Here is a 19,417-nt window from a genome sequence, read left to right on the forward strand (position 1 = left end):
TGCTCATGCTTGGTTCAAAGAGAATCAAGGGTTTTTAATTAAGCATCTTATAGCGTTGCTGTGATTATTAGTTTATTTACAACAGTAAGCTTAAGAGCCTGGCTTTGTTCTGGAGCTCTTGATCTGGTCGCAGAAATCAACATATTCTGTATATATAAAACTGTGTACACAGAATAGGGAATGACCAAGTGATGGGAGACAGGCATCTGTAAATAAACAATCCAGTACAATTAAGTGCGGGGGTAGGGGTGGGTGTTGACAGTGAAGCTAATAAAGCTCCAACTTCAGGGACACAACTGTGTGGTCACTTCCAAGTCCCTGAGATGGCGCTAGCAATATCCCCTTGGTCTTGTACTTTAGTAAAATTTGCAAAAGAAAGATAATTTTGCATTCTTTTTCTTTAAATGGCCCCCCTAATTCTTGCAAGGTTCAGACCTCACAAAAGCGGCATCTGCCCCCGTGATGGTCCACTCTTGACAGAAGTAGGAGAGAAATGGGATAGAAGAAAACAGAATGAGAAAAAGTTATGGAAGCGCTTTGAAGTACAGGAACTCCTATACTCCTCTACTCCTAACAATCCTATAAGGCGGATTCTTTTGTAAGAGCAGCGTCCAGCAGAGACATCTGGTAGGCTTCGAGCTCTCGTCCCCAAAGCTCGGATGCGTGGCGTAAGGCCGCGATATACCACCTCTCCGAGCCCCCCGCGCGGCAGACAGAACCACCGCGATCGCGCGAGTGCCTGCGACCATGCACCGATAAATCTTGTCCATCTCGGCCACCGTTCCGGTGACTCCGGCCTCGATTTCTGCGCATGCCCAGGAGGGGGAACCCGGTTTCCACTTCTAGGGGAAGAAGCGAGAGCAGGTGGTGTGGAAGTCCGCGGGGGTATTTGCTCGCGACACCAAGTGTGGGCCGGAAGTGGAGTAGTCGAGAGTGGCGCCGCTGCATCTCCGGGCTAGACTGAGGGAACCGCGGCCGCCCCTTGGCTGGCAGAGGATGATGAGGAGCGACGGAAGCGGCAAGGGGGGACGCTGCTACGCGGCGCCGGGTCGCGTGTCCGCGGCAGACTGCGCAGTTTGCGAGCTGGTCTAAGTAAGTGCTGTGCGGTTCCGCCGAGGTGCGGTTCCGCCGAGGTGCGGTGTCCGCTTTTTCCAGAGGGGTTACAGAGGGTGGCTGGCATGGGTTTTACTGTTGCCTTGGTCTCGGACCGCCTGCACGGGAGTGCGTGGCTGCGCGCTCAGGGCCATGCGTGACCTGTTTCCCCGCCGCGCCGGCCTTGGAAGGAGCCCAGCCCGCAGCCTCGCCAGCGGCGGTAGAAACCCAAACGAACACCCTTTGTGGAAACGGAGGCGCGCGGATTACCGAAGGCCCTCCGGTGCCCTGCTGAGACTTGTTGCTTAGAACGTATTTTAGAGTCGTAAGTCAGTGGTGTTTCCAGTAACGTGTACAAACCAACACATAGAAATCATCCCACCCCACCGCGGTCCTCCCACACACACATGAAAAGTGAAACAAAAATCCCACCTATTAGGTCTAAGGCATGTAGTAGCCCTCATTCATTCACGCCACTAACAGGTTTACACGTTCGAATTTCATAGCAGGAAGTTTTGGGTGTTTAAGAAAACACGAGAGCACCCCCATACAATTGAAGTCCATTTTGCTGTAGATTTTTGTGAACATTTATTTTCGGAAAAGTGTTACTAATGTTATTACCCAAAGTGTCATAACCAAGAACAAGTATTTTATTTAGCAGCTTTTGCATACGTTTGCCGTGTAGTAGTAAAGGAATGGAAATACAGAAGAGAATATGGGCTCTAAGGATTTTTTTAAGTTTTTTATTTACTGATTGATTTTAGAGAGAGAGGACGAGAGAGAGACAGAGACATCAACTTTTTCTATTCATTGGTTGATTCTTATATGTGCTCTGACTGGGAATCCAACTGACAACCTTGGTGCTAAGTGGAGTGCTAACCAGCTGAGCTACCTGGCCAGGGCTGGGTTTTAAGTTTTGATGTTTGATTTTTACTGATCTTCTCCTGGTTTCTTTTGGCATGGAATAAGACATATTTGTGTGCATGCTTAATCACCTATCTTTTACTAAAAAGTTAAATTTTATTCCACTAAAATAGAATTTTGGTTGTCCATCAAGTGTTATACTACTTAAGACATAGACTACTCAATTCAACAATTTTTAGAGACTTACTACGTGCCAGACACTGCTGTCTACTGAAAATACAGTGTTAAATAACATGAAGTCAAAGTCATCAAGGAACTCAGAGTCTACGGAAAGCTAATGAGTTACACTATAATAGTGAGTGCCACCACATTTGTACAAACTGCAGAATATGGAACGATTGGCAATAGGGAATAGAGGTCCCCGGAAGGCTTTCTAAAGCAGCTGTACCTAAGCTGGGTTTTGAAAGAAAAATAAGGCATTGTGCTAGTTATTTCCTGTGTGTAAACACTCAGGTATTCTTCAGTGAGTTTTATCCATTATTTAATCCAAGTCTAACAGAACTTCTAGTTGTACTGTACTTAGTTTCACATACTCTGTTCTGACAGATAGTACCTTAAATTTTGCCTCATAGAAGTAGCTGCATTTATTAATACTATGTATTACATCTCATCTCAGCAGTTTTGCAATTACCTGTTTCATCTGCTTTTTACATATGAGGAAACATATTTACAGAGGCTGAGTTGGCAAAAGACACCTAGCTATTAACAGACCAAGCCCCAAAACACTCTCCACTGCACCACACTGCCTCCCATTGATAGCTATTTTGAACTGATGAAATCAGGCCAGGTTATGAATATGTGTACATAAAGATCTTGGCACACCACCTGCTTTCACAGGTACATCTCAGGTCCCTTGCCTTCTGAGGATTTACTTAACCAAGTCGTTCTGGGTTAAAGATGTAATTTAGTGGTGGTTACAAGAAACTGTTTAACCTACCATTTTTCTATGATCTTCCCTCTCTTGTCACTCAGTCCCAGGGGAATCCATGTCTTTTCTCTCTTTCCATTAATTTAGAAATCTGTTATTACTCAGATTCTAAAATTTTTCTAATTCTTATCAGGAATGCGTGAGACCCTTAGATACCCATTTTAGAATACACCTAAAGAAGGTTATAGTTCTTCTGGTTATTCTAATTAAGATTTTACCTTCAATGATAGACTTCTAATAAATTATTACATTTTATGTTATTGTTTCATATAGGTGTTAATTCCTTTAGCTGTACATTCTACTGGAATTGTAAAGTTGTATTTCTAAAACATGAACTGGAATTTCATGCATTTGTGAGCTTGCCTGAGAGTCTTCTTCTGCAACATTGATTTTAAAACAAAATAAATTCTAAGTTTCATCCATGCACTTTATAGTAAAGTATTTAGAACATTACCCCATCATAAATTGGAAACTTGCTAAATTTCATTTGTCTCCATTTGAACATCTGTTTTGCATTATTTGCCTTGCAGATTATTTTCTACCATTTTCTTTGTTATAGATATTTATAATCTTTGAATAAATTGTGAAAGGCTTCCTTAGTGACCTGTCATCCTTTTTCTGTCAGAGTTGATTACCAAGTCTTCCATGCTTCAGGTGAAAGGGAAAGCACAAAAATGCTACTATGTTCCTGCCTAGTGTAATGTTTGATATAATCTACCCTAACAGATTTGAATCTCAGTTGGAAATGCTCTCTGAACTATTCAGTTACTATCCAATATCTCCATAGGCAGTTATTGTTCATTTGTCCCATAGGACTATTAATTCACACTTTTTCATTATTCATGACATGTGCGTAACCATGAGGGAAATAGATAATTCATTCTGTGGTGTCTCCAACACACTGACTGATAGCTATTTGTGTTTCCATTTCAGCTGTGCACCTGGCATGGTTTCTTAACTTCCCAGTGCTTAGCAGAAAAGGATATACATTCAGGCAGGAATGCTGAATCTTGGTACCTAATGAACACCATGGGATACTCATTTCTTCACCTGTGCTCTATCTGTTAGCAGTACAGGTGAATTTGCTTTCTACTTTGTAGTCTTCACGTGAACCTACATATTACTTGTAGGTATGTTTTTTAATTGTTGAGCAGTTTTTATTTTTAAACCGGCTGTTCTAAAATTATCAATTTGCGATGGATCTAAGGGCCTTTAAAAGTAATAGTTCACTTATGAGTAGGACATTTTTATTTTATTTATAATTGACTAACCTTCAGTCAGATTGTTTTTGGAGAATTCATATTTAACTCCTGTATAGGTAAAATCTTGTAGTTTTCAGAAACTTTATTATTGGCAGAATTGGTAAATCAGTATACACTGCAGTACAATGTAAAGTTTTGCAATTAAAAAATAATTAGAATAATTGACATTTACCTGTTGTGGTTAGGCAGTTTTTACCTTCGTTAAAATATAATTTTGTCTGTGATTGAAAGAATAACATTTATCTGATTAACTCTACCAATTATTTGGGCAATAATTAGAATATGGCATTACTGTAGTTTGAGTTTTAACTCTTGATATATTTATTGTTCTTTATTTTTAATTTTTAGTATAAAATAGTATTACTGGGTAAAGTGATCTGAATAGATTACCAACATCAGAGGGAGAGCAATAAAATTCTTTGATGTGGAGAAGGTTGAGAGTGGTTACTCTAGACTTGGAATTAATCTTTTAATGTATCGTTTGCCATCATTTTTTATTGGAGAGAATAACCTAAATTCTATTGACAAAGCACAGAACAAACACTGCCAAGTTCATGGAAACTCATGACAGTTCCTTGTATACGTATTTACTGGCTTTTCTCTCAACCCTCATGTTAATAATACACTCTTAAAACATACTATGTCTGTTGTCCTACATAAAGATTGTTTAGCCGCAGTTATTTTCTCCAACTTTAACTGTGTACTCTTTAAAAATGTTACTTTGGTAATAGTGGTCCGGAAGAGGACTGAAAATGTATGATGAACAAAATATTTTACAGTCCTCAATTCAAATAAAAAAATAACGATATCTTTGCTCATCAGAGATTTCTAGAGACCTGACTGTTTTTAATCTTGGGTGCATTAATGTTTCTCAGTAACTTTTTAATTACTGTTAATGATCACATAACCAAGGCCACCATTCTTCTACTGTACTATTTAGTAAAGACACTTACTTATAACTTAATGCCTGTTTCCCAACTCTACCTCTTATTTTTTTATCACGTGTAAATATAATTTGTAAGACTTTAGGAATTATTCAAGTAACCTCTTCCATTAAAAGAAAACAATTGCAATTATATCTGCTTATTTATACATTATAATAAAAATAAATCATGCTTTTAATAGAGTATTTTTGAGAAGTACTTACTAATATAAATATGACATCTCTAATGACTTCATCTAAATAAAAAGCACAAAGATTATTTTTAAGGTTGACTTTTAATTCAAATACAAGATCTGTGTATGTTAAAATAATGTGCCTTTTTTTGTGCCTAACATAATTTTAGTTTGTTACATATTGAGACTCAGAATTAAACCTATGTTTTTAAAAATATATATTTGTTTACACATGCTTTTTATAATTAACATAAAGCATGGAAAAAGGTGAGGAAGAGGAAGTGTTTAATATTGGATAAATTCGAGGTTGTAAATGGAGTAGACATAGAGAATGGAAATAATTCATACACAAGTATAATAGTTAGAGCCGTGAGAAAGAATGAGATCACTGAGGGAAAGAAGGTACCATAAGTGAAAAGGACCTTGGAGAATGCCTAAATTGGAGTAGGTCAGAGAGAAAAACACAGGGATTTGAGTATACTGGAGGCTGAGGAAGAATTAATGTCTGGTATCACTTAGGGGTATGGTATTGCAGTGTGGATTGAGAAAAATCTATTAGATTTATTAGCAGATGGGGATTGCTTTATATGAGTGATCATTGTAAGAGCCGATACATCAGATTCTCAAGATAGTAAGTAATTAAGGAGTTACTGAGGGTGGTTAAAGTCAGCGATGTGTGAGTACAGATTTTAGAGACATTTGAGGTGTGAGCTTGTATGGTAACATGGCAAAGGCAAAAGTAAGAAATGGTAATTATTTATTTAAGATGTAGGCATAAGGTTAAACACATAATAATATGTAGAAGTGTGGGAGATAAGAGGATGTTGGTTGACTAAGATTCTGTACTCCACAGGTGTAATATTCTTTCCCTATAAGCTACCCTTCTGAGTAGTACAGACTTTGAGTATATGAAACTTGCCATTCGTCTTGATTATTTATGATGCTAGGATGTTATCAGTAAATGCATTTCAGCATGAAAAAGAACCTGGCAAATAATCTCTCTATTCTGGCAACACATTTTCAAAATATTTTGTCCCATAGAACATATTTTAAGGAGTAACTAATCACTTTGCTTATTCTGCATGACCAACAGCTGTGGTCTTGGGTTCAGCTAAATATTCACACTCACAAGACCCAACAGACCAGATCTGGCACTAGTCTCTCTCTGCTTTGTTGAAAGAAATGGAATAGAAAACCAGGATATCAGCATAAGGTGTATTCTTCCCAAGTGATAGTTCAGGCTAGTGGAAAGATAACGCATGGTGGGCACCTCCTGACTTAACAGTTCTGTGCTCCACAGGAAACATTATATTTTGTAACAGCACATGGGTGTAGTGTCCAGGATTCAGCAGAGGGACAGGCCAGTTACAAATTATGTACCACTCAGAAAAGCCACTCTTTATACCTCCCACTTGGTATGTGTAGCCCTGCTCACTGTCTGCTCAATCCAGATTTAGCTCACTAATAGGGGTCAAATTTACCACACAAAATGTTGCTTAGAAATATAGCTGATATACCATCTTTATGAGGTTTTCAGGGAAACCATGCTAGAAGGTTAGCCAGAGGTAATTATTTTTTCATGGAGAAGAATGGTTCTGTTAACCATTTACTCACATTAATTTATTGACAAAATAAATGGAAAACTTGCATACTGCTAGCTGTAGAATCTGCAGTGGACTGTATCAGAGGCACTATTCATTTACATTGACTATCATAACAACTGGGTCTATGTGAAGTTGTTTTTACATCTCAGCAGATGGCTCCAGTAATGGTACTTTGCTTTTAGTTTTAGCAAATTTAGTAAATAAAAAATTCTTCATATATTAAGTTGGCTTGTTCCATTTCTTTTAAGAACATAGAGAGATATGTAAAGACTAGGTAACAAATTTCAGGCAAATTCGGTTATGTAGAAATAAGGCAGTCTGTGAGTAGAGGTCTTTCTAGACCACCAATGTGCCATAACATATTAAAGAGAAGACACACAGACACTCCAGAGCAGTTTTTAGTAACCTGTCCTTATAATTCACTTTCATTTGGTGTTGCTCAAACTGAATTGGCTTTTATTCTGACTTTCACAGTTTAACAATCCATTGTAAAATTACCTTTGTTTATCATAAAGTCAGGTAAGGTGTCTTAGGAGTGCTTTATGGAAAACTGCAAGTTGAATAATTATTTTTCCTAACAATGTACTCTTATGTGCAGTTTTTCTACGTCTATCTTATGTTACATAATACAGTTACATTATCTTAGAAGTCTAATAATTTAGATATATTACTTATTTAAAAAACCCTTTAGTCTTTAGTATATGTAAAGTGTTAATATTATCCAGTAGGAAATACAGTAGTGAAAAAGAGAAACACAGTTCCTGGTCTTATATCTTTAAATTCCATATTGTTTGTTGAAGTTAGAAATTAAAGAAGCTACTTAAAAAATTATTTTTTGAAGTTTGAATAATTGAAAATTTTAACTGTATAAATTCAATCTATGCGGGGTATGTGTGTGTGTATGGTTTGAATTTCAAAATATGCCTTGTGCAGGTATTAGGAGCTTTATATTTTATCTAGTGTCTCAATATTTTTTGTTTTTTGTTTTAAATAATAACTTTAATTTGAAAACTGAGCCAATTCACTCCTGATTATCTGAGTTATAGAAGTGCTTTACCATGTCCTTATCAAATTTCTATATTCTTTTCTTTTAGTGGTGTGGTAAATGCTGATGTTGATGCAGAACATAGTTAAGAATGTAGTCATACAGCCAGAAATACTAGTCATAAAAGCAAATAAAGTTAATTTATCTATAGCATTTATGAATTTAGAATTTCATTTGGTAATGCTGACCAGCCTTATATGTAGGTATTTTTAGTTCTCATTCTCCTGAAAAAAGAATTCAGACTGGGAATAAGTGATAAACCCAAGATTGTTCTGCAGATACATGATAGCGCAGACTTTTAAACTGATGGAATTTTAGTGGTTTTTTTCCCTATTATATCACCAAATAAATGATGTTTGAGTTAATCATCTTTCTGATACCTCTTGCAAATAATTGGCTTGACTATGAAAATATTAAAATTTTTCACAAAAGAAATATCTTAAATATCTTATTTTGAAATAGTAGTGTCTAATGTATTTGTATTTTATATCCCAAACCTTGTTAATCCTAATCATTACACAAAATGATTTTATTTTGATGTATAAAGTTTATGCCATTGTGTTTTCATCTTTCCCCAATACAACTTCTGTGTACATGTGAAAATCACTCAGATGTTGCTTATACTTAAAATAATAATAATAATAATAAGATTAAGTAAACAGATGAAAAGTATAAGTAACCAGATGTGTTGTTGAGAATTATCCACTACAACAAAGGAATATAAAGGAGCCTTGTCTAATTTAAGCTGTTGATAAAGCAGTTATAGATTGTGAAGGTTCTTTATTATTGACCTGGAATAAGTATTTAGTATTTGTTGTAATTGGTTTCGTTGGCTGCTGTAGTGCAGCCTCTTTCAATCTGATATTAACCAAGGCTGACACCTAGTGCCCAGATATTGCTTGTATAGTTTTTTAAGCTTGGGGTTTTGTTTACCTGACATACCTGTTTTTCTCTAGCTTAATATAGTGCTCGTTGTAATAAAACTTGCTACAACTGGGTGGCAGTGTTGATTACAGAGAAACTTCAGAAAAATGCTCTGCTCTTGGTTTATGTTCATAGTCATTTGAACAAGAATTTGAAAATCTATACTTAATGAAATAATAAATATGTTTGGTGAAATAATAGTGAAAATTTGAATCTATTAAATCATCTAACTCGTCTTTATAACCAATCTAATTTAACTTCGTTTTATGTTTTATTTCAGCATTTACACCTAATGATGAACTAAAATGCTACATTTATTAGCTGTGGCATACAGTACAGTTTAAAAAATTAGTCATTAACAATTATTTACCAAAAGTAAGAGTAACCTCTCAATTGTCTTTTAAAACTTGGTAAATATATAAGTAGATGACTACACTGTAATATACTTTTTGAATTAATTAAAAAATTGACTTTTGATAGCTTTTTTCTGTATTTTATTTTTATCACTTCTTTTGTTCAGCAATATTTTTTTAAATTCCAATAAATCATTTTCTTCGCTTATCTCAGATTCTCAATTAGAATTTCAGTTTCTTTTACACTTATCCTCTACTGTTTATGGCTTTATCGGTCTATCATATCAATCATTGTTGACTCGTATGAAATTGCAATGAGGACTATATAAAATTTTTCACATATTTTATTATATTAGCAATCTGAAATTTATTTTCAATCAGATGTGAAAGACAAATTACTTTTAAATATATTTAATTGATTATGCTATTACAGTGGTCTCAAATTTTTTCCCCTTCCCCTGCTCCACCTGGTACCCGCTTCCCTCTAGCAATCCACCCCACTTGGTTCATATCCATGGGTTGTGCATATAAGTTCTTTGGCGTCTCCATTTCCTTTACTATTCTTAACATCATCCTGTCTATTTTGTACCCCTAACAATTACACTTCTTAATCTCTGTACCTTTTCCCCCATTCTCCCCTCCTGCCTCCTTGCTGATAACCCTCCATTTGATCTCCATATCTGTGATTCTCTTCCTGTTATAGTTTGCTTAATTTGTTTCTATGTTTGTTTTTTAGATTCAGTTGTTGATAGTTTTTAGTTTGTTGTCATTTTGCTGTTCATAGTTTTGATCTTTTTCTTAAATGTGTCCCTTTAACATTTCATATAATAAGGGCTTGGTGATGATGAACTTCTTTAGCTTTACCTTGTCTGGGAAGCACTTTATCTGCCCTTCCATTCTAACTGATAGTTTTGCTGGATAGAGTAATCTTGGGTGTATGTAGGTCTTTGGTTTTCATCACTTTGAATACTTCTTGCCTGCAAAGTTTCTCTTGAGAAATCAGTTTATAGTCTCATGGAAACTCCTTTACAGGTAACTCTTTTTTTTTTCTCTTGCTACTCTTAAAGTTTTCTCTCTTTATCTTTAGCCTTTGGCATTTTAAGTATGACCTGTCTTGGTATGGTCCTCTTTGGGTCCAACTGGTTTGGGACTCTTGTACTTCTGGACTTGTATGTCTGTTTCCTTCGCAAAATTAGGGAAGTTTTCCTTCATTATTTTTCAAATAATTTTTCAATTTCTTGCTCTTTTGGCATCCCTGTGATTCAGATGTTGGCACTTTTGGAGATGTCCCGGAGCCTTCTTCTTCTTTCCTCATTTTTTTGAATTCTTGTTTCCTCATTGTGTTCTGGTTAATTTTTTATTTCTTATGTTCCAGATTGTTGATTTGAATCCTGACTTTCTTCCCTTCACCGTTGGTTTCCTGTGGATTTTTCTTTATTTCCCTTAGTGTAGCCTTCATTTCTTCCCTTATGCATTTGCTGTACTCAAATAATTTTTCTGCGCATCCTATCACCATTGTTTTGAATGTGCATCTGAAAGGTTAGCTATCTCATTCTCTCTTAGTTTTTTCAGGAGTTTTGATATGTTCTTTCATTTGGGCCATACTTCCTTGTCTTCTCAATTTGACAGACTCTCTGTGTTTGTTTCTGAGTATTAGGTAGAGCTGCTGCACCTGTTACATTGTAAGGGGCAGAGCCTTAGACATCCGTCAGGGTGGGGCAACCTGTTTCACATCCTTGTGGTGCTGTATGTGGGGAAGGGGTTAGAGGGGAAACAATGCTGCTTGCTTGGCACTTGCCCCCTTTTCCAGTCACTTCACTCACTTCACGTATGGGACTGGCGCCCCTCTAGCTGTTGCCCTGGTGATGGTTCCCAGAATGGGTGGGTTTGTGTGCATTCTAGGACCATGGGGGCCCTCTAAACAAATTCTCCTGAGAGACTTCTGTCACCCCAACCCCCACGGGTTTTCACTACTAGAAGCTATGGGGATTTATCTTCAGACACTGGAACCATGAGCTGCAGAGTCTAGCCTGGGGGTGGGATCGCTTCAGAGGTGTCCCTTTGTACTTTTATCTGCCACACATGAACATGGGACTTCTTGTTCCACCAGTTGCAGCCACTGCCTTACCACTGCCGCCTCACCTCCACCACATCGCATCTTCCCCACCCTGGCTCCCCATCTCTGCCCCTCCTACTCATCTGGATGAATACGACTTCTTTCAATCCTTGGTTGTTGGACTTCCATACAGTTTGATTTTCTGACATTTCTGGTTGTTTTTTGTTTTGAGGTAGTTGTAATCCTTATTATGGGTATGCGAAGACGCGAAACATGTCTATCTACACCTCCATCTTGGCCGAAAGCCCTGAAAGACAAATTATTAAACAATTTCTTAAAAATAATACAATATTAGAAAATAATGGTCAATTTAAATAAGTTTTTTAATTTAGCTGTGAAAAGCTCCAGGTAGAGAGGAAAATATTCTTTCTTATCATAGTTTAATTATTATTTTTCTGTAATGTGAAAATGGAAACTGATAATATTATATCAGATTGATCTTGATAAATTAGAATCTATTAACTACCTTTTTAATCAGATTTGCCCTCAAACTACCTATCTCAGTAAAGCAGTAGAATTCAAAAATCTGTTGTATTTCTACACACTAATAACAAACTGTCAGAAAGGAATAAAGAAGGTAATCTCATTTTCATTTACAATTCCATCAAAAGGAATAAAACACCTAGGAATAAATTTAACCAAGGGGGTAGATTATCAATACACTGAAAACTGTAAGACATTAATGAAAAAAATTGAAGAAAACACAGATAAATGGAAAGCTCTTTCATGCTCATGGATTGGAAGAAATAATATTCTTAAAATGTCCATGCTCCCCAAAGCAATTTACAGATTTAATGCAGTCCCTATCAATTCAATGGCATTTTTCACAGAAACAGAACAAATAATCCTAAAATTTTTATGAAACCACAAAAGACCCCAAATAGCCAAAGCAATCTTGAGAAAGGAAAACTATATTACAAGACTATAGTAATCAAAACAGTATTGCATTGACATAAAAATAGACACATAAATCAGTGGAGCAGAATAAGAGCCCAGAAATAAAGCTACACATAGGTGGCCAATTAAGTCATAACAAAAAAAGCCAAGAATATAATAGGAAAGGACAATCTCCTTGATAAATGGTGTTGGGAAAACTGGATCAGTATCTTACCATGCACAAAAATTAACTCAAAATAGATTAAAGACTAGTGTGAGACCTGAAACCACAAAACTCCTAGAAGAAAACATAGCGGTAAGCTCCTTAATAGTCTTGGTGATGATCTTTATTGCATCTGACACTAAAAGCAAAAACAAGTGGGACTACATCAACTTAAAAAGTTTCTGAACAGCAAAGGAAACCATCAACAAAATGAAAAGGCAGCAACCTTTGGGAGAAAATATTTGCAAATCATATATCTGGTAAGGCTTTAATATTTAAAATATAGAACTCATACAACTCAATAACTTTAAAAATCCAATTAAAAAGGGCAGAAGTTCCAAATAGACTTTTTTTTCCAAAGAAGGCATAAGGATGACCAATAGGTACATGAAAAGATGCTCAGCATCATTAATCATCAAGAAAATGTAAATCAAAACAATGAGATACCACCTTGCACCTGTTAAAATGTCTAGTATCAAAAGGACAAGAAATAGCAAGTGTTGGTAAGGATATGGAGAAAGGAAACCATTGTTCACTGTTGGTGGGAATGTAAATTGGTACAGCCACTGTGAAAAACAGAATGGAAGTTCCTCAAAAAATTAAAAACGGGACTCCCATGTGATCCAGCAGCATCAACTTATTTTTCTATCAAATCAAGGGGATTACATGAATGAAAATACTTGGCAGTAAATAAGAACATTTAAAAAAATATAATTTGATGACTATTATAGAAACTGAAGGAAGAAAGGAGACTCTAACAGAAGTGACAAGGGAAATTAGAGCAACCAGTTTTGTGGATGGATTGATGTAGGCTTCCAAGGATTCATTTAGTACCATGCTATATATCATGGATATAACTTTAAAATAGATATATGTTGAATTATTGATAATGTGTCTCTCTCTTTCTCTTTAGGCCACTTACAGAGAGCTACAATGGAAAAATCCTGGATGCTGTGGAACTTTGTTGAAAGATGGCTAATAGCCTTGGCCTCCTGGTCTTGGGCTCTTTGTCGTATTTCTCTTTTACCTTTAATAGTGACTTTTCATCTGTATGGAGGCATTATCTTACTTTTGTTAATATTTATATCAATAGCAGGTATTCTATATAAATTCCAGGATGTATTGCTTTATTTTCCAGAACAGCCATCTTCCTCACGCCTTTATGTCCCCATGCCCACCGGTATTCCACATGAAAACATTTTCATTAGAACCAAAGATGGAGTACGTCTAAATCTTATTTTGATAAGATACACTGGCGACAATTCACCCTATTCTCCAACCATAATTTATTTTCATGGGAATGCAGGCAACATAGGTCACAGGTTACCAAATGCACTGCTTATGTTGGTTAACCTCAAAGTTAATCTTCTGCTTGTTGATTATCGAGGATATGGAAAAAGCGAAGGAGAAGCCAGTGAAGAAGGACTCTACTTAGATTCTGAAGCTGTGCTAGACTATGTGATGACTAGACCTGACCTTGACAAAACAAAAATTTTTCTTTTTGGTCGTTCCTTGGGAGGAGCAGTGGCTATTCATCTGGCTTCTGAAAATTCACATAGGATTTCAGCCATTATGGTGGAGAACACATTTTTAAGCATACCACATATGGCCAGCACTTTATTTTCATTCTTCCCAATGCGTTACCTTCCTTTATGGTGCTACAAAAATAAATTTTTGTCCTATAGAAAAATCTCTCAGTGCAGAATGCCTTCTCTTTTCATCTCTGGACTCTCTGATCAATTAATTCCACCAGTAATGATGAAGCAACTTTATGAACTTTCTCCATCTCGGACTAAGAGGTTAGCCATTTTTCCTGATGGAACTCATAATGATACATGGCAATGCCAGGGTTATTTCACTAGCCTTGAACAGTTCATCAAAGAAGTAATAAAGAGCCATTCCCCTGAAGAAATGGCAAAAACTTCATCTAATGTGACAATCATATAATCTTTTTTCTTTTTGATTAATGCATTATATTTTAATTTGTGCAGAATGATAAAGAATGTTTCTTTCTAGAAGTGTGTTATGTCTGTACTTGTCTGAAGAGTGACATTAAACTTTGAAAGGACTTCAGTGCTCTGTTAAGATGATCCAAATAGTTTTTACATTTGAAAAACTATAATTGTTGGGAATATTTCATACATTTTCATCAAACCTTTCAGTGTGGTTATGTGTTCATATCTTTAGTTTAATATGCCAGTATAATATATTCAGGAGTTTCTTGTTGCTAACGTGGTATACTGTATGTGATGTGTAAGATTAGTGGCTGGGTTTGAAAGGCAAAATGTAAACAAGAAACCTTTGGATATTATTCCTTCAGTAAATATTGGGACAATCATGGTACTCAAACTTAGTTCTGGAGCTGCATTTTTCACCTTAAAATAAAATGCATGATACTTTATATCTTGAATTATGCAATGCAGTGTTTTTAATGTAAATAGCACTGGGCATATACCAATGTATATGGTAACCTGGGTTATATATATTTTTATGTAGACTTATTTTGGTTTTGGCAAGAAGTGGAATGGAGACCTGTGTGCAGGTTCCTATTGAATTTTGTTCTGGCAAATGCTGAGATCCGGCTTTTTCTTACAAATAAATGGGACCCCAATTTCCAATATAAAATAAATGGACTGTGATTTGTTAGGTACAGTCTGGATCATGGCATGTAAAAATAGAAATTTAGAGTTTTACTGTAGCTTTGATGTGCATATTTGAACATTTTAACGTGTAATTTTGGTGGCAAAGAGAAATTTAGCTTCTTAGTTTCACAAGTCTACAGGTCAACCACTAATGGCAGTCATAATGAAGATTATAACTTATTTAAGAATTAAATTAGGAAGCCTTATTACATAATTGTACATACTGTTTTACAGAAATTCTCACATTTAATTTTTAAGTCCCAGTATCTATGTATAACTAACCCACTAAAGCCAAGATATCATTTATTGAACTTACTGAAAATAAAAGTGACAAAACAAAACAAAAACTATGTTCTTTGGTTTAATGTTGCAGTTATAAAATAGAACTGCAACAAAGGACAATTTTAAGAAGTGTTATTTGTATTGTACATGTACAAATGTGGGAATAAAGGGACTCTAGAGTTTTTTTTATCACAGACCTTGTTACCACATTTTAACTGTTAAATGGCTATCAGTGGGAAGTAGTATTTAGACATAAAGAAAAGTAAGAACAATCTTACTTTTAAAACCTCCTTAAAATTGCAGGATTTACCTTTAAAAAAGAGAAAAACAATATATATATATATATATATATATGTAATCTATGGGGCATAATTGTGCTAAGTGGTTTCAAGCAGTCCTCAAAAATTAGACATAATTGAGCTCTACACATTGTTATGTCAGCTTTGACTTATAATATTTTGAATATTTTGGCTATATTTATTGGCTTTGTGCAAACAGCTAGAACAGAGAAATAATGGGTCCATAATTTTGACCTTAATTTAAACGTTTTTCCATGGAGATGGGGCTAGAAATACTTTTGCCAAATAACATTCTTTGCATTCACTTTATGTCAATATTTAGGAAACAGTAAATTATAGCAAATATTTCTAAAAGGTAATGTTTTTCTATAAATTATTGTTTTAAAAAGTCATGCTTTTAAAAACAAATTTGGTAATGCATATCATGAAAGGTGTATTTTGTATGTATAATTTCACCACAATTAAAAGCTACTTTTCATCTTGTCAATCATTGCTATTAGAATGACTGTCCTAAATAGTAATGCTTTAAAAGGAAAAAAAGTTAATACAACAAAATGTAGTGTTAGACATGAACATACATGGCATACCTTAGACTTGTATCAATTCTTTGAAGTTTATAAAGTACCTTTTTATATTTTCATGTTATCATTTGGTAACACTGTGGAGGGGTTTATCAAATTTAGTTGTAAACATGCTGATGAATTATAAAAGCTTTTTCTTCATCAGTATTTTGTTTTATGCTGTTCTTTTTTATACTCCAGATTTCTAATTATTTCCTAGATCTACATCAAAATGTGTCTAATTTTGGTCAAAGCGTTTGGTGTTAATAAAACATGACTTCTGAATGAGTTACTTCATTTTGGACTTAAAATTTAGTAGGAATACAAACTTGTCTGCCTTGTGTGTTAATTTCTGACTCACTTATACAAGAGCAGCTATAGGAGTTTCTGAATGAATTTTAGGTTAATTAAGCTACTATAAATTTGGAAATACTAGAATGATTTTAAATATGGCAAGATATAATTCATCTAGATCTAAATCCATTATTTTGGAAGGAATTATTGAGGAGAAATGGCAAAAAGGATCCTAAGAAGGATATTGCAACATTTATAGCAGATAAAAGAATAATAGAAATAACTAGAAAGGGAAATATGAGGTATTTCTTAAATATAGATCTAGAAAATAATTAACTGATGCAATTGGTGAAAAGGACACGTGACAGTGCAAAACAGCCTTTAAACAGAAGACATTTCTAACAAAGTGACTTGAGCACTGATAATACAAATATTTGTGCAAGTACTTTGTAAGATTGATATTTTCATTAAAATTTTGAATTTAGTTACAGGGCAGCTTAAATTTATTTTTTTATTATGAACTCTAGACACTTGATAACTACCAAAGGTCTAGCTTTCTAGTATGTTGTAATATTTCTTACTGAGAATTCATACCACATGATGCTTTCATATTTATTAAGTTTGAAAGATTTGGTTTGAGGTGGGAATAGATTTGTTCGGTGGAATTAAAGAGTGAAGGCTATATTCAACTTTCTATTAATTATCTTGCAAATCCAGTTTAAGTGTGGTTTTTATTGAGTCCCTTATTTCCTTAAGTTTAGGAGTAAATAGATAAACTTTTAAAAAGGATTTCTCAGAAGTCACTTTTTAAGTTAAGTCATGATTGAGATATCCTTCATTGACCTCTTCCCTCTGTTTTCCTATTGTTTGACAACAATTATGAAGAAAAACTGAAAAAACAATTTAATCATGATTTTGGTTATCCACTTAAATTTATGTATTTTTGTATCACTCAGGTAAAGTTGGAAATGACAGAGCGCAGATATCTATTTTTTAAATAATAGGGTAGAAAATTAAAAGAACTGTTTATATTACCATTATATGCATATCATTTTAACTAATCAGAAATAATATATGCATTTGTGTGGTGCAATAAATGCATTCATTCTAATAATAGTCAACACATTTTTGCCAAATGGCACAAATATACCTCCATTTATATTTTGTATCTTAAAAATGTAATTTAAAAATAAAATGAGACACTTTTTTACAAAAAGTGCCACATATACATATGTAACATGGATGAATGTATTGTTTAACATAACAATTTATGTCAGTACAGCATATACTTAAAGTTTTCAACCTTTTGAGTACGTTCAGGATAAAATAAGTTAATCCAATTTCATAATGTAAATCACATTTTGCCATATTTTATTTGAAGCAGTAATAAAGTATTAGCTCAAATGTGAATGTTATGTGCTAACAATGGCAAATAAACATTTACATTTGTTTCTTTACAATAAGTTTCTTTCAAACTACTTTTTATACTGACATGCAATACATTGATACATTAAAAATTTGATTAATGTCAAGATAGTTTTTATTCACTTAAAAATAATTTGTCTATTAACCTAAGTTATATGGTAGGGCATTAAAGCTTCCTTAATGGTTAAATGAAATTCCTGAATTTGTACTGAAATTAATGAACTTTTATTGTAGTAATAGTGTGGATGAAAAAATAGTTTATGTTCCCTGTTCTCATATTGTTCTTTCACATTTAATTTAGGCCAATATTAAATGTTTTCTGTATATTGCTGGTGAATGAATAGGCCCCAAAGCATTTGCTTAATTAAATTAATATACGAACAAATAAAGTTGAACTGTTCTTAGTTATGTCGCTTTCAGATTTCATAAAGTGCCTTTTCGTGAAATTTTCAGGTGTTTCCCCCCCTCCCCCACCTCCCGTTAGTATTTAGTTGAAGACTTGGGGAGATTTTCAAAAAGCCTGATATTTATTCAGTCTTTAGGAGTTGGTACCTTGCTTTATTCTGTGTGTGTGTGTGTGTGTGTGTGTTTCTATGAGTTTGTTTTGCTTTAATATATTCACCTTTTTCACTCAACCCTGCAACTCCCCTTACCCCTTACAGCTGTCAAGTCTGTTCTGAGTCTGTAACTTGCTTTCTTAAGAAGAAACTAGTATGTTTGAATAGTGTCAGAACCAGTGGGATGATAGGAAGTGTATGACAAACCTTAAAATAGCCCCTGAGAATAGAGATGAAGAATACACTTACTGGAGACCAGCTTTCCCGGGGTAGATCTGGTAGTAAGTAGGGTTTCTCATGTACTTTCTGAAAGATTGCCATCTAAGTCCCAGGGTGGAGCACTTTTTAGATTACTGTTTCTTATTTTCAAAAGATGATTTCACATTTCTATTTCACTCTCCAGGTGTTGCTTTACAGAGTTACATCCTGAAGTTCATGAACAATGGGATCTGGTTAGAGAATATAATTCCTATCTTATTAAGGGGAAGGGAGGGAAAAGATGTTTTTTGAATACCTACAAGTATAAGTCCCAAATGTAGACTACATTAAATGTCACTGAACCGTCACAACAAACTTTTGAGTAATTTGTAGTCCCCTTTTGTAATAAACAGGCTCAGAGTGGTTCAGTAACATGCTCAAGATTACCCAGAATGGAGGCATGATTTGAATTTGTCTCCAGTTCTAAATGCAGGACTATACATTGTCCCATTTTCACAAAAAATTTGGCAGTTTGTATTTATGTCATAATAGGTTTAAGATGTTGAAATAGAATTAAAAGTAGACCAGTTATTTGGGAACACTCCCAAAGAATTGGCTATACATCAAAAAAAATAGGAATAGTCAACATATATGAATGACACATGGAGATGGACAACAGTGTGGGGACTGACTGTGG

General features: G+C 34.8%; 1 protein-coding gene across 1 annotated transcript; it reads left to right on the forward strand.

Annotated features, from left to right (window-relative positions):
• Positions 1-967: 967 nt before the first annotated feature.
• ABHD13 (abhydrolase domain containing 13) lies at positions 968-18,373 on the forward strand. Its single transcript, XM_090258641.1, has 2 exons — positions 968-1,092; positions 13,377-18,373. Exon 2 carries the CDS (start codon positions 13,397-13,399, stop codon positions 14,408-14,410), a length of 1,014 nt encoding a protein of 337 aa, XP_090114767.1. The 5' UTR covers positions 968-1,092; positions 13,377-13,396; the 3' UTR covers positions 14,411-18,373.
• The last annotated feature ends 1,044 nt before the right edge of the window (positions 18,374-19,417 follow it).

Source organism: Furipterus horrens, unplaced genomic scaffold (assembly GCF_987537825.1).
Source record: "Furipterus horrens unplaced genomic scaffold, mFurHor1.1.pri manual_scaffold_12, whole genome shotgun sequence".
Taxonomy (NCBI): Eukaryota; Metazoa; Chordata; class Mammalia; order Chiroptera; family Furipteridae; genus Furipterus; species Furipterus horrens.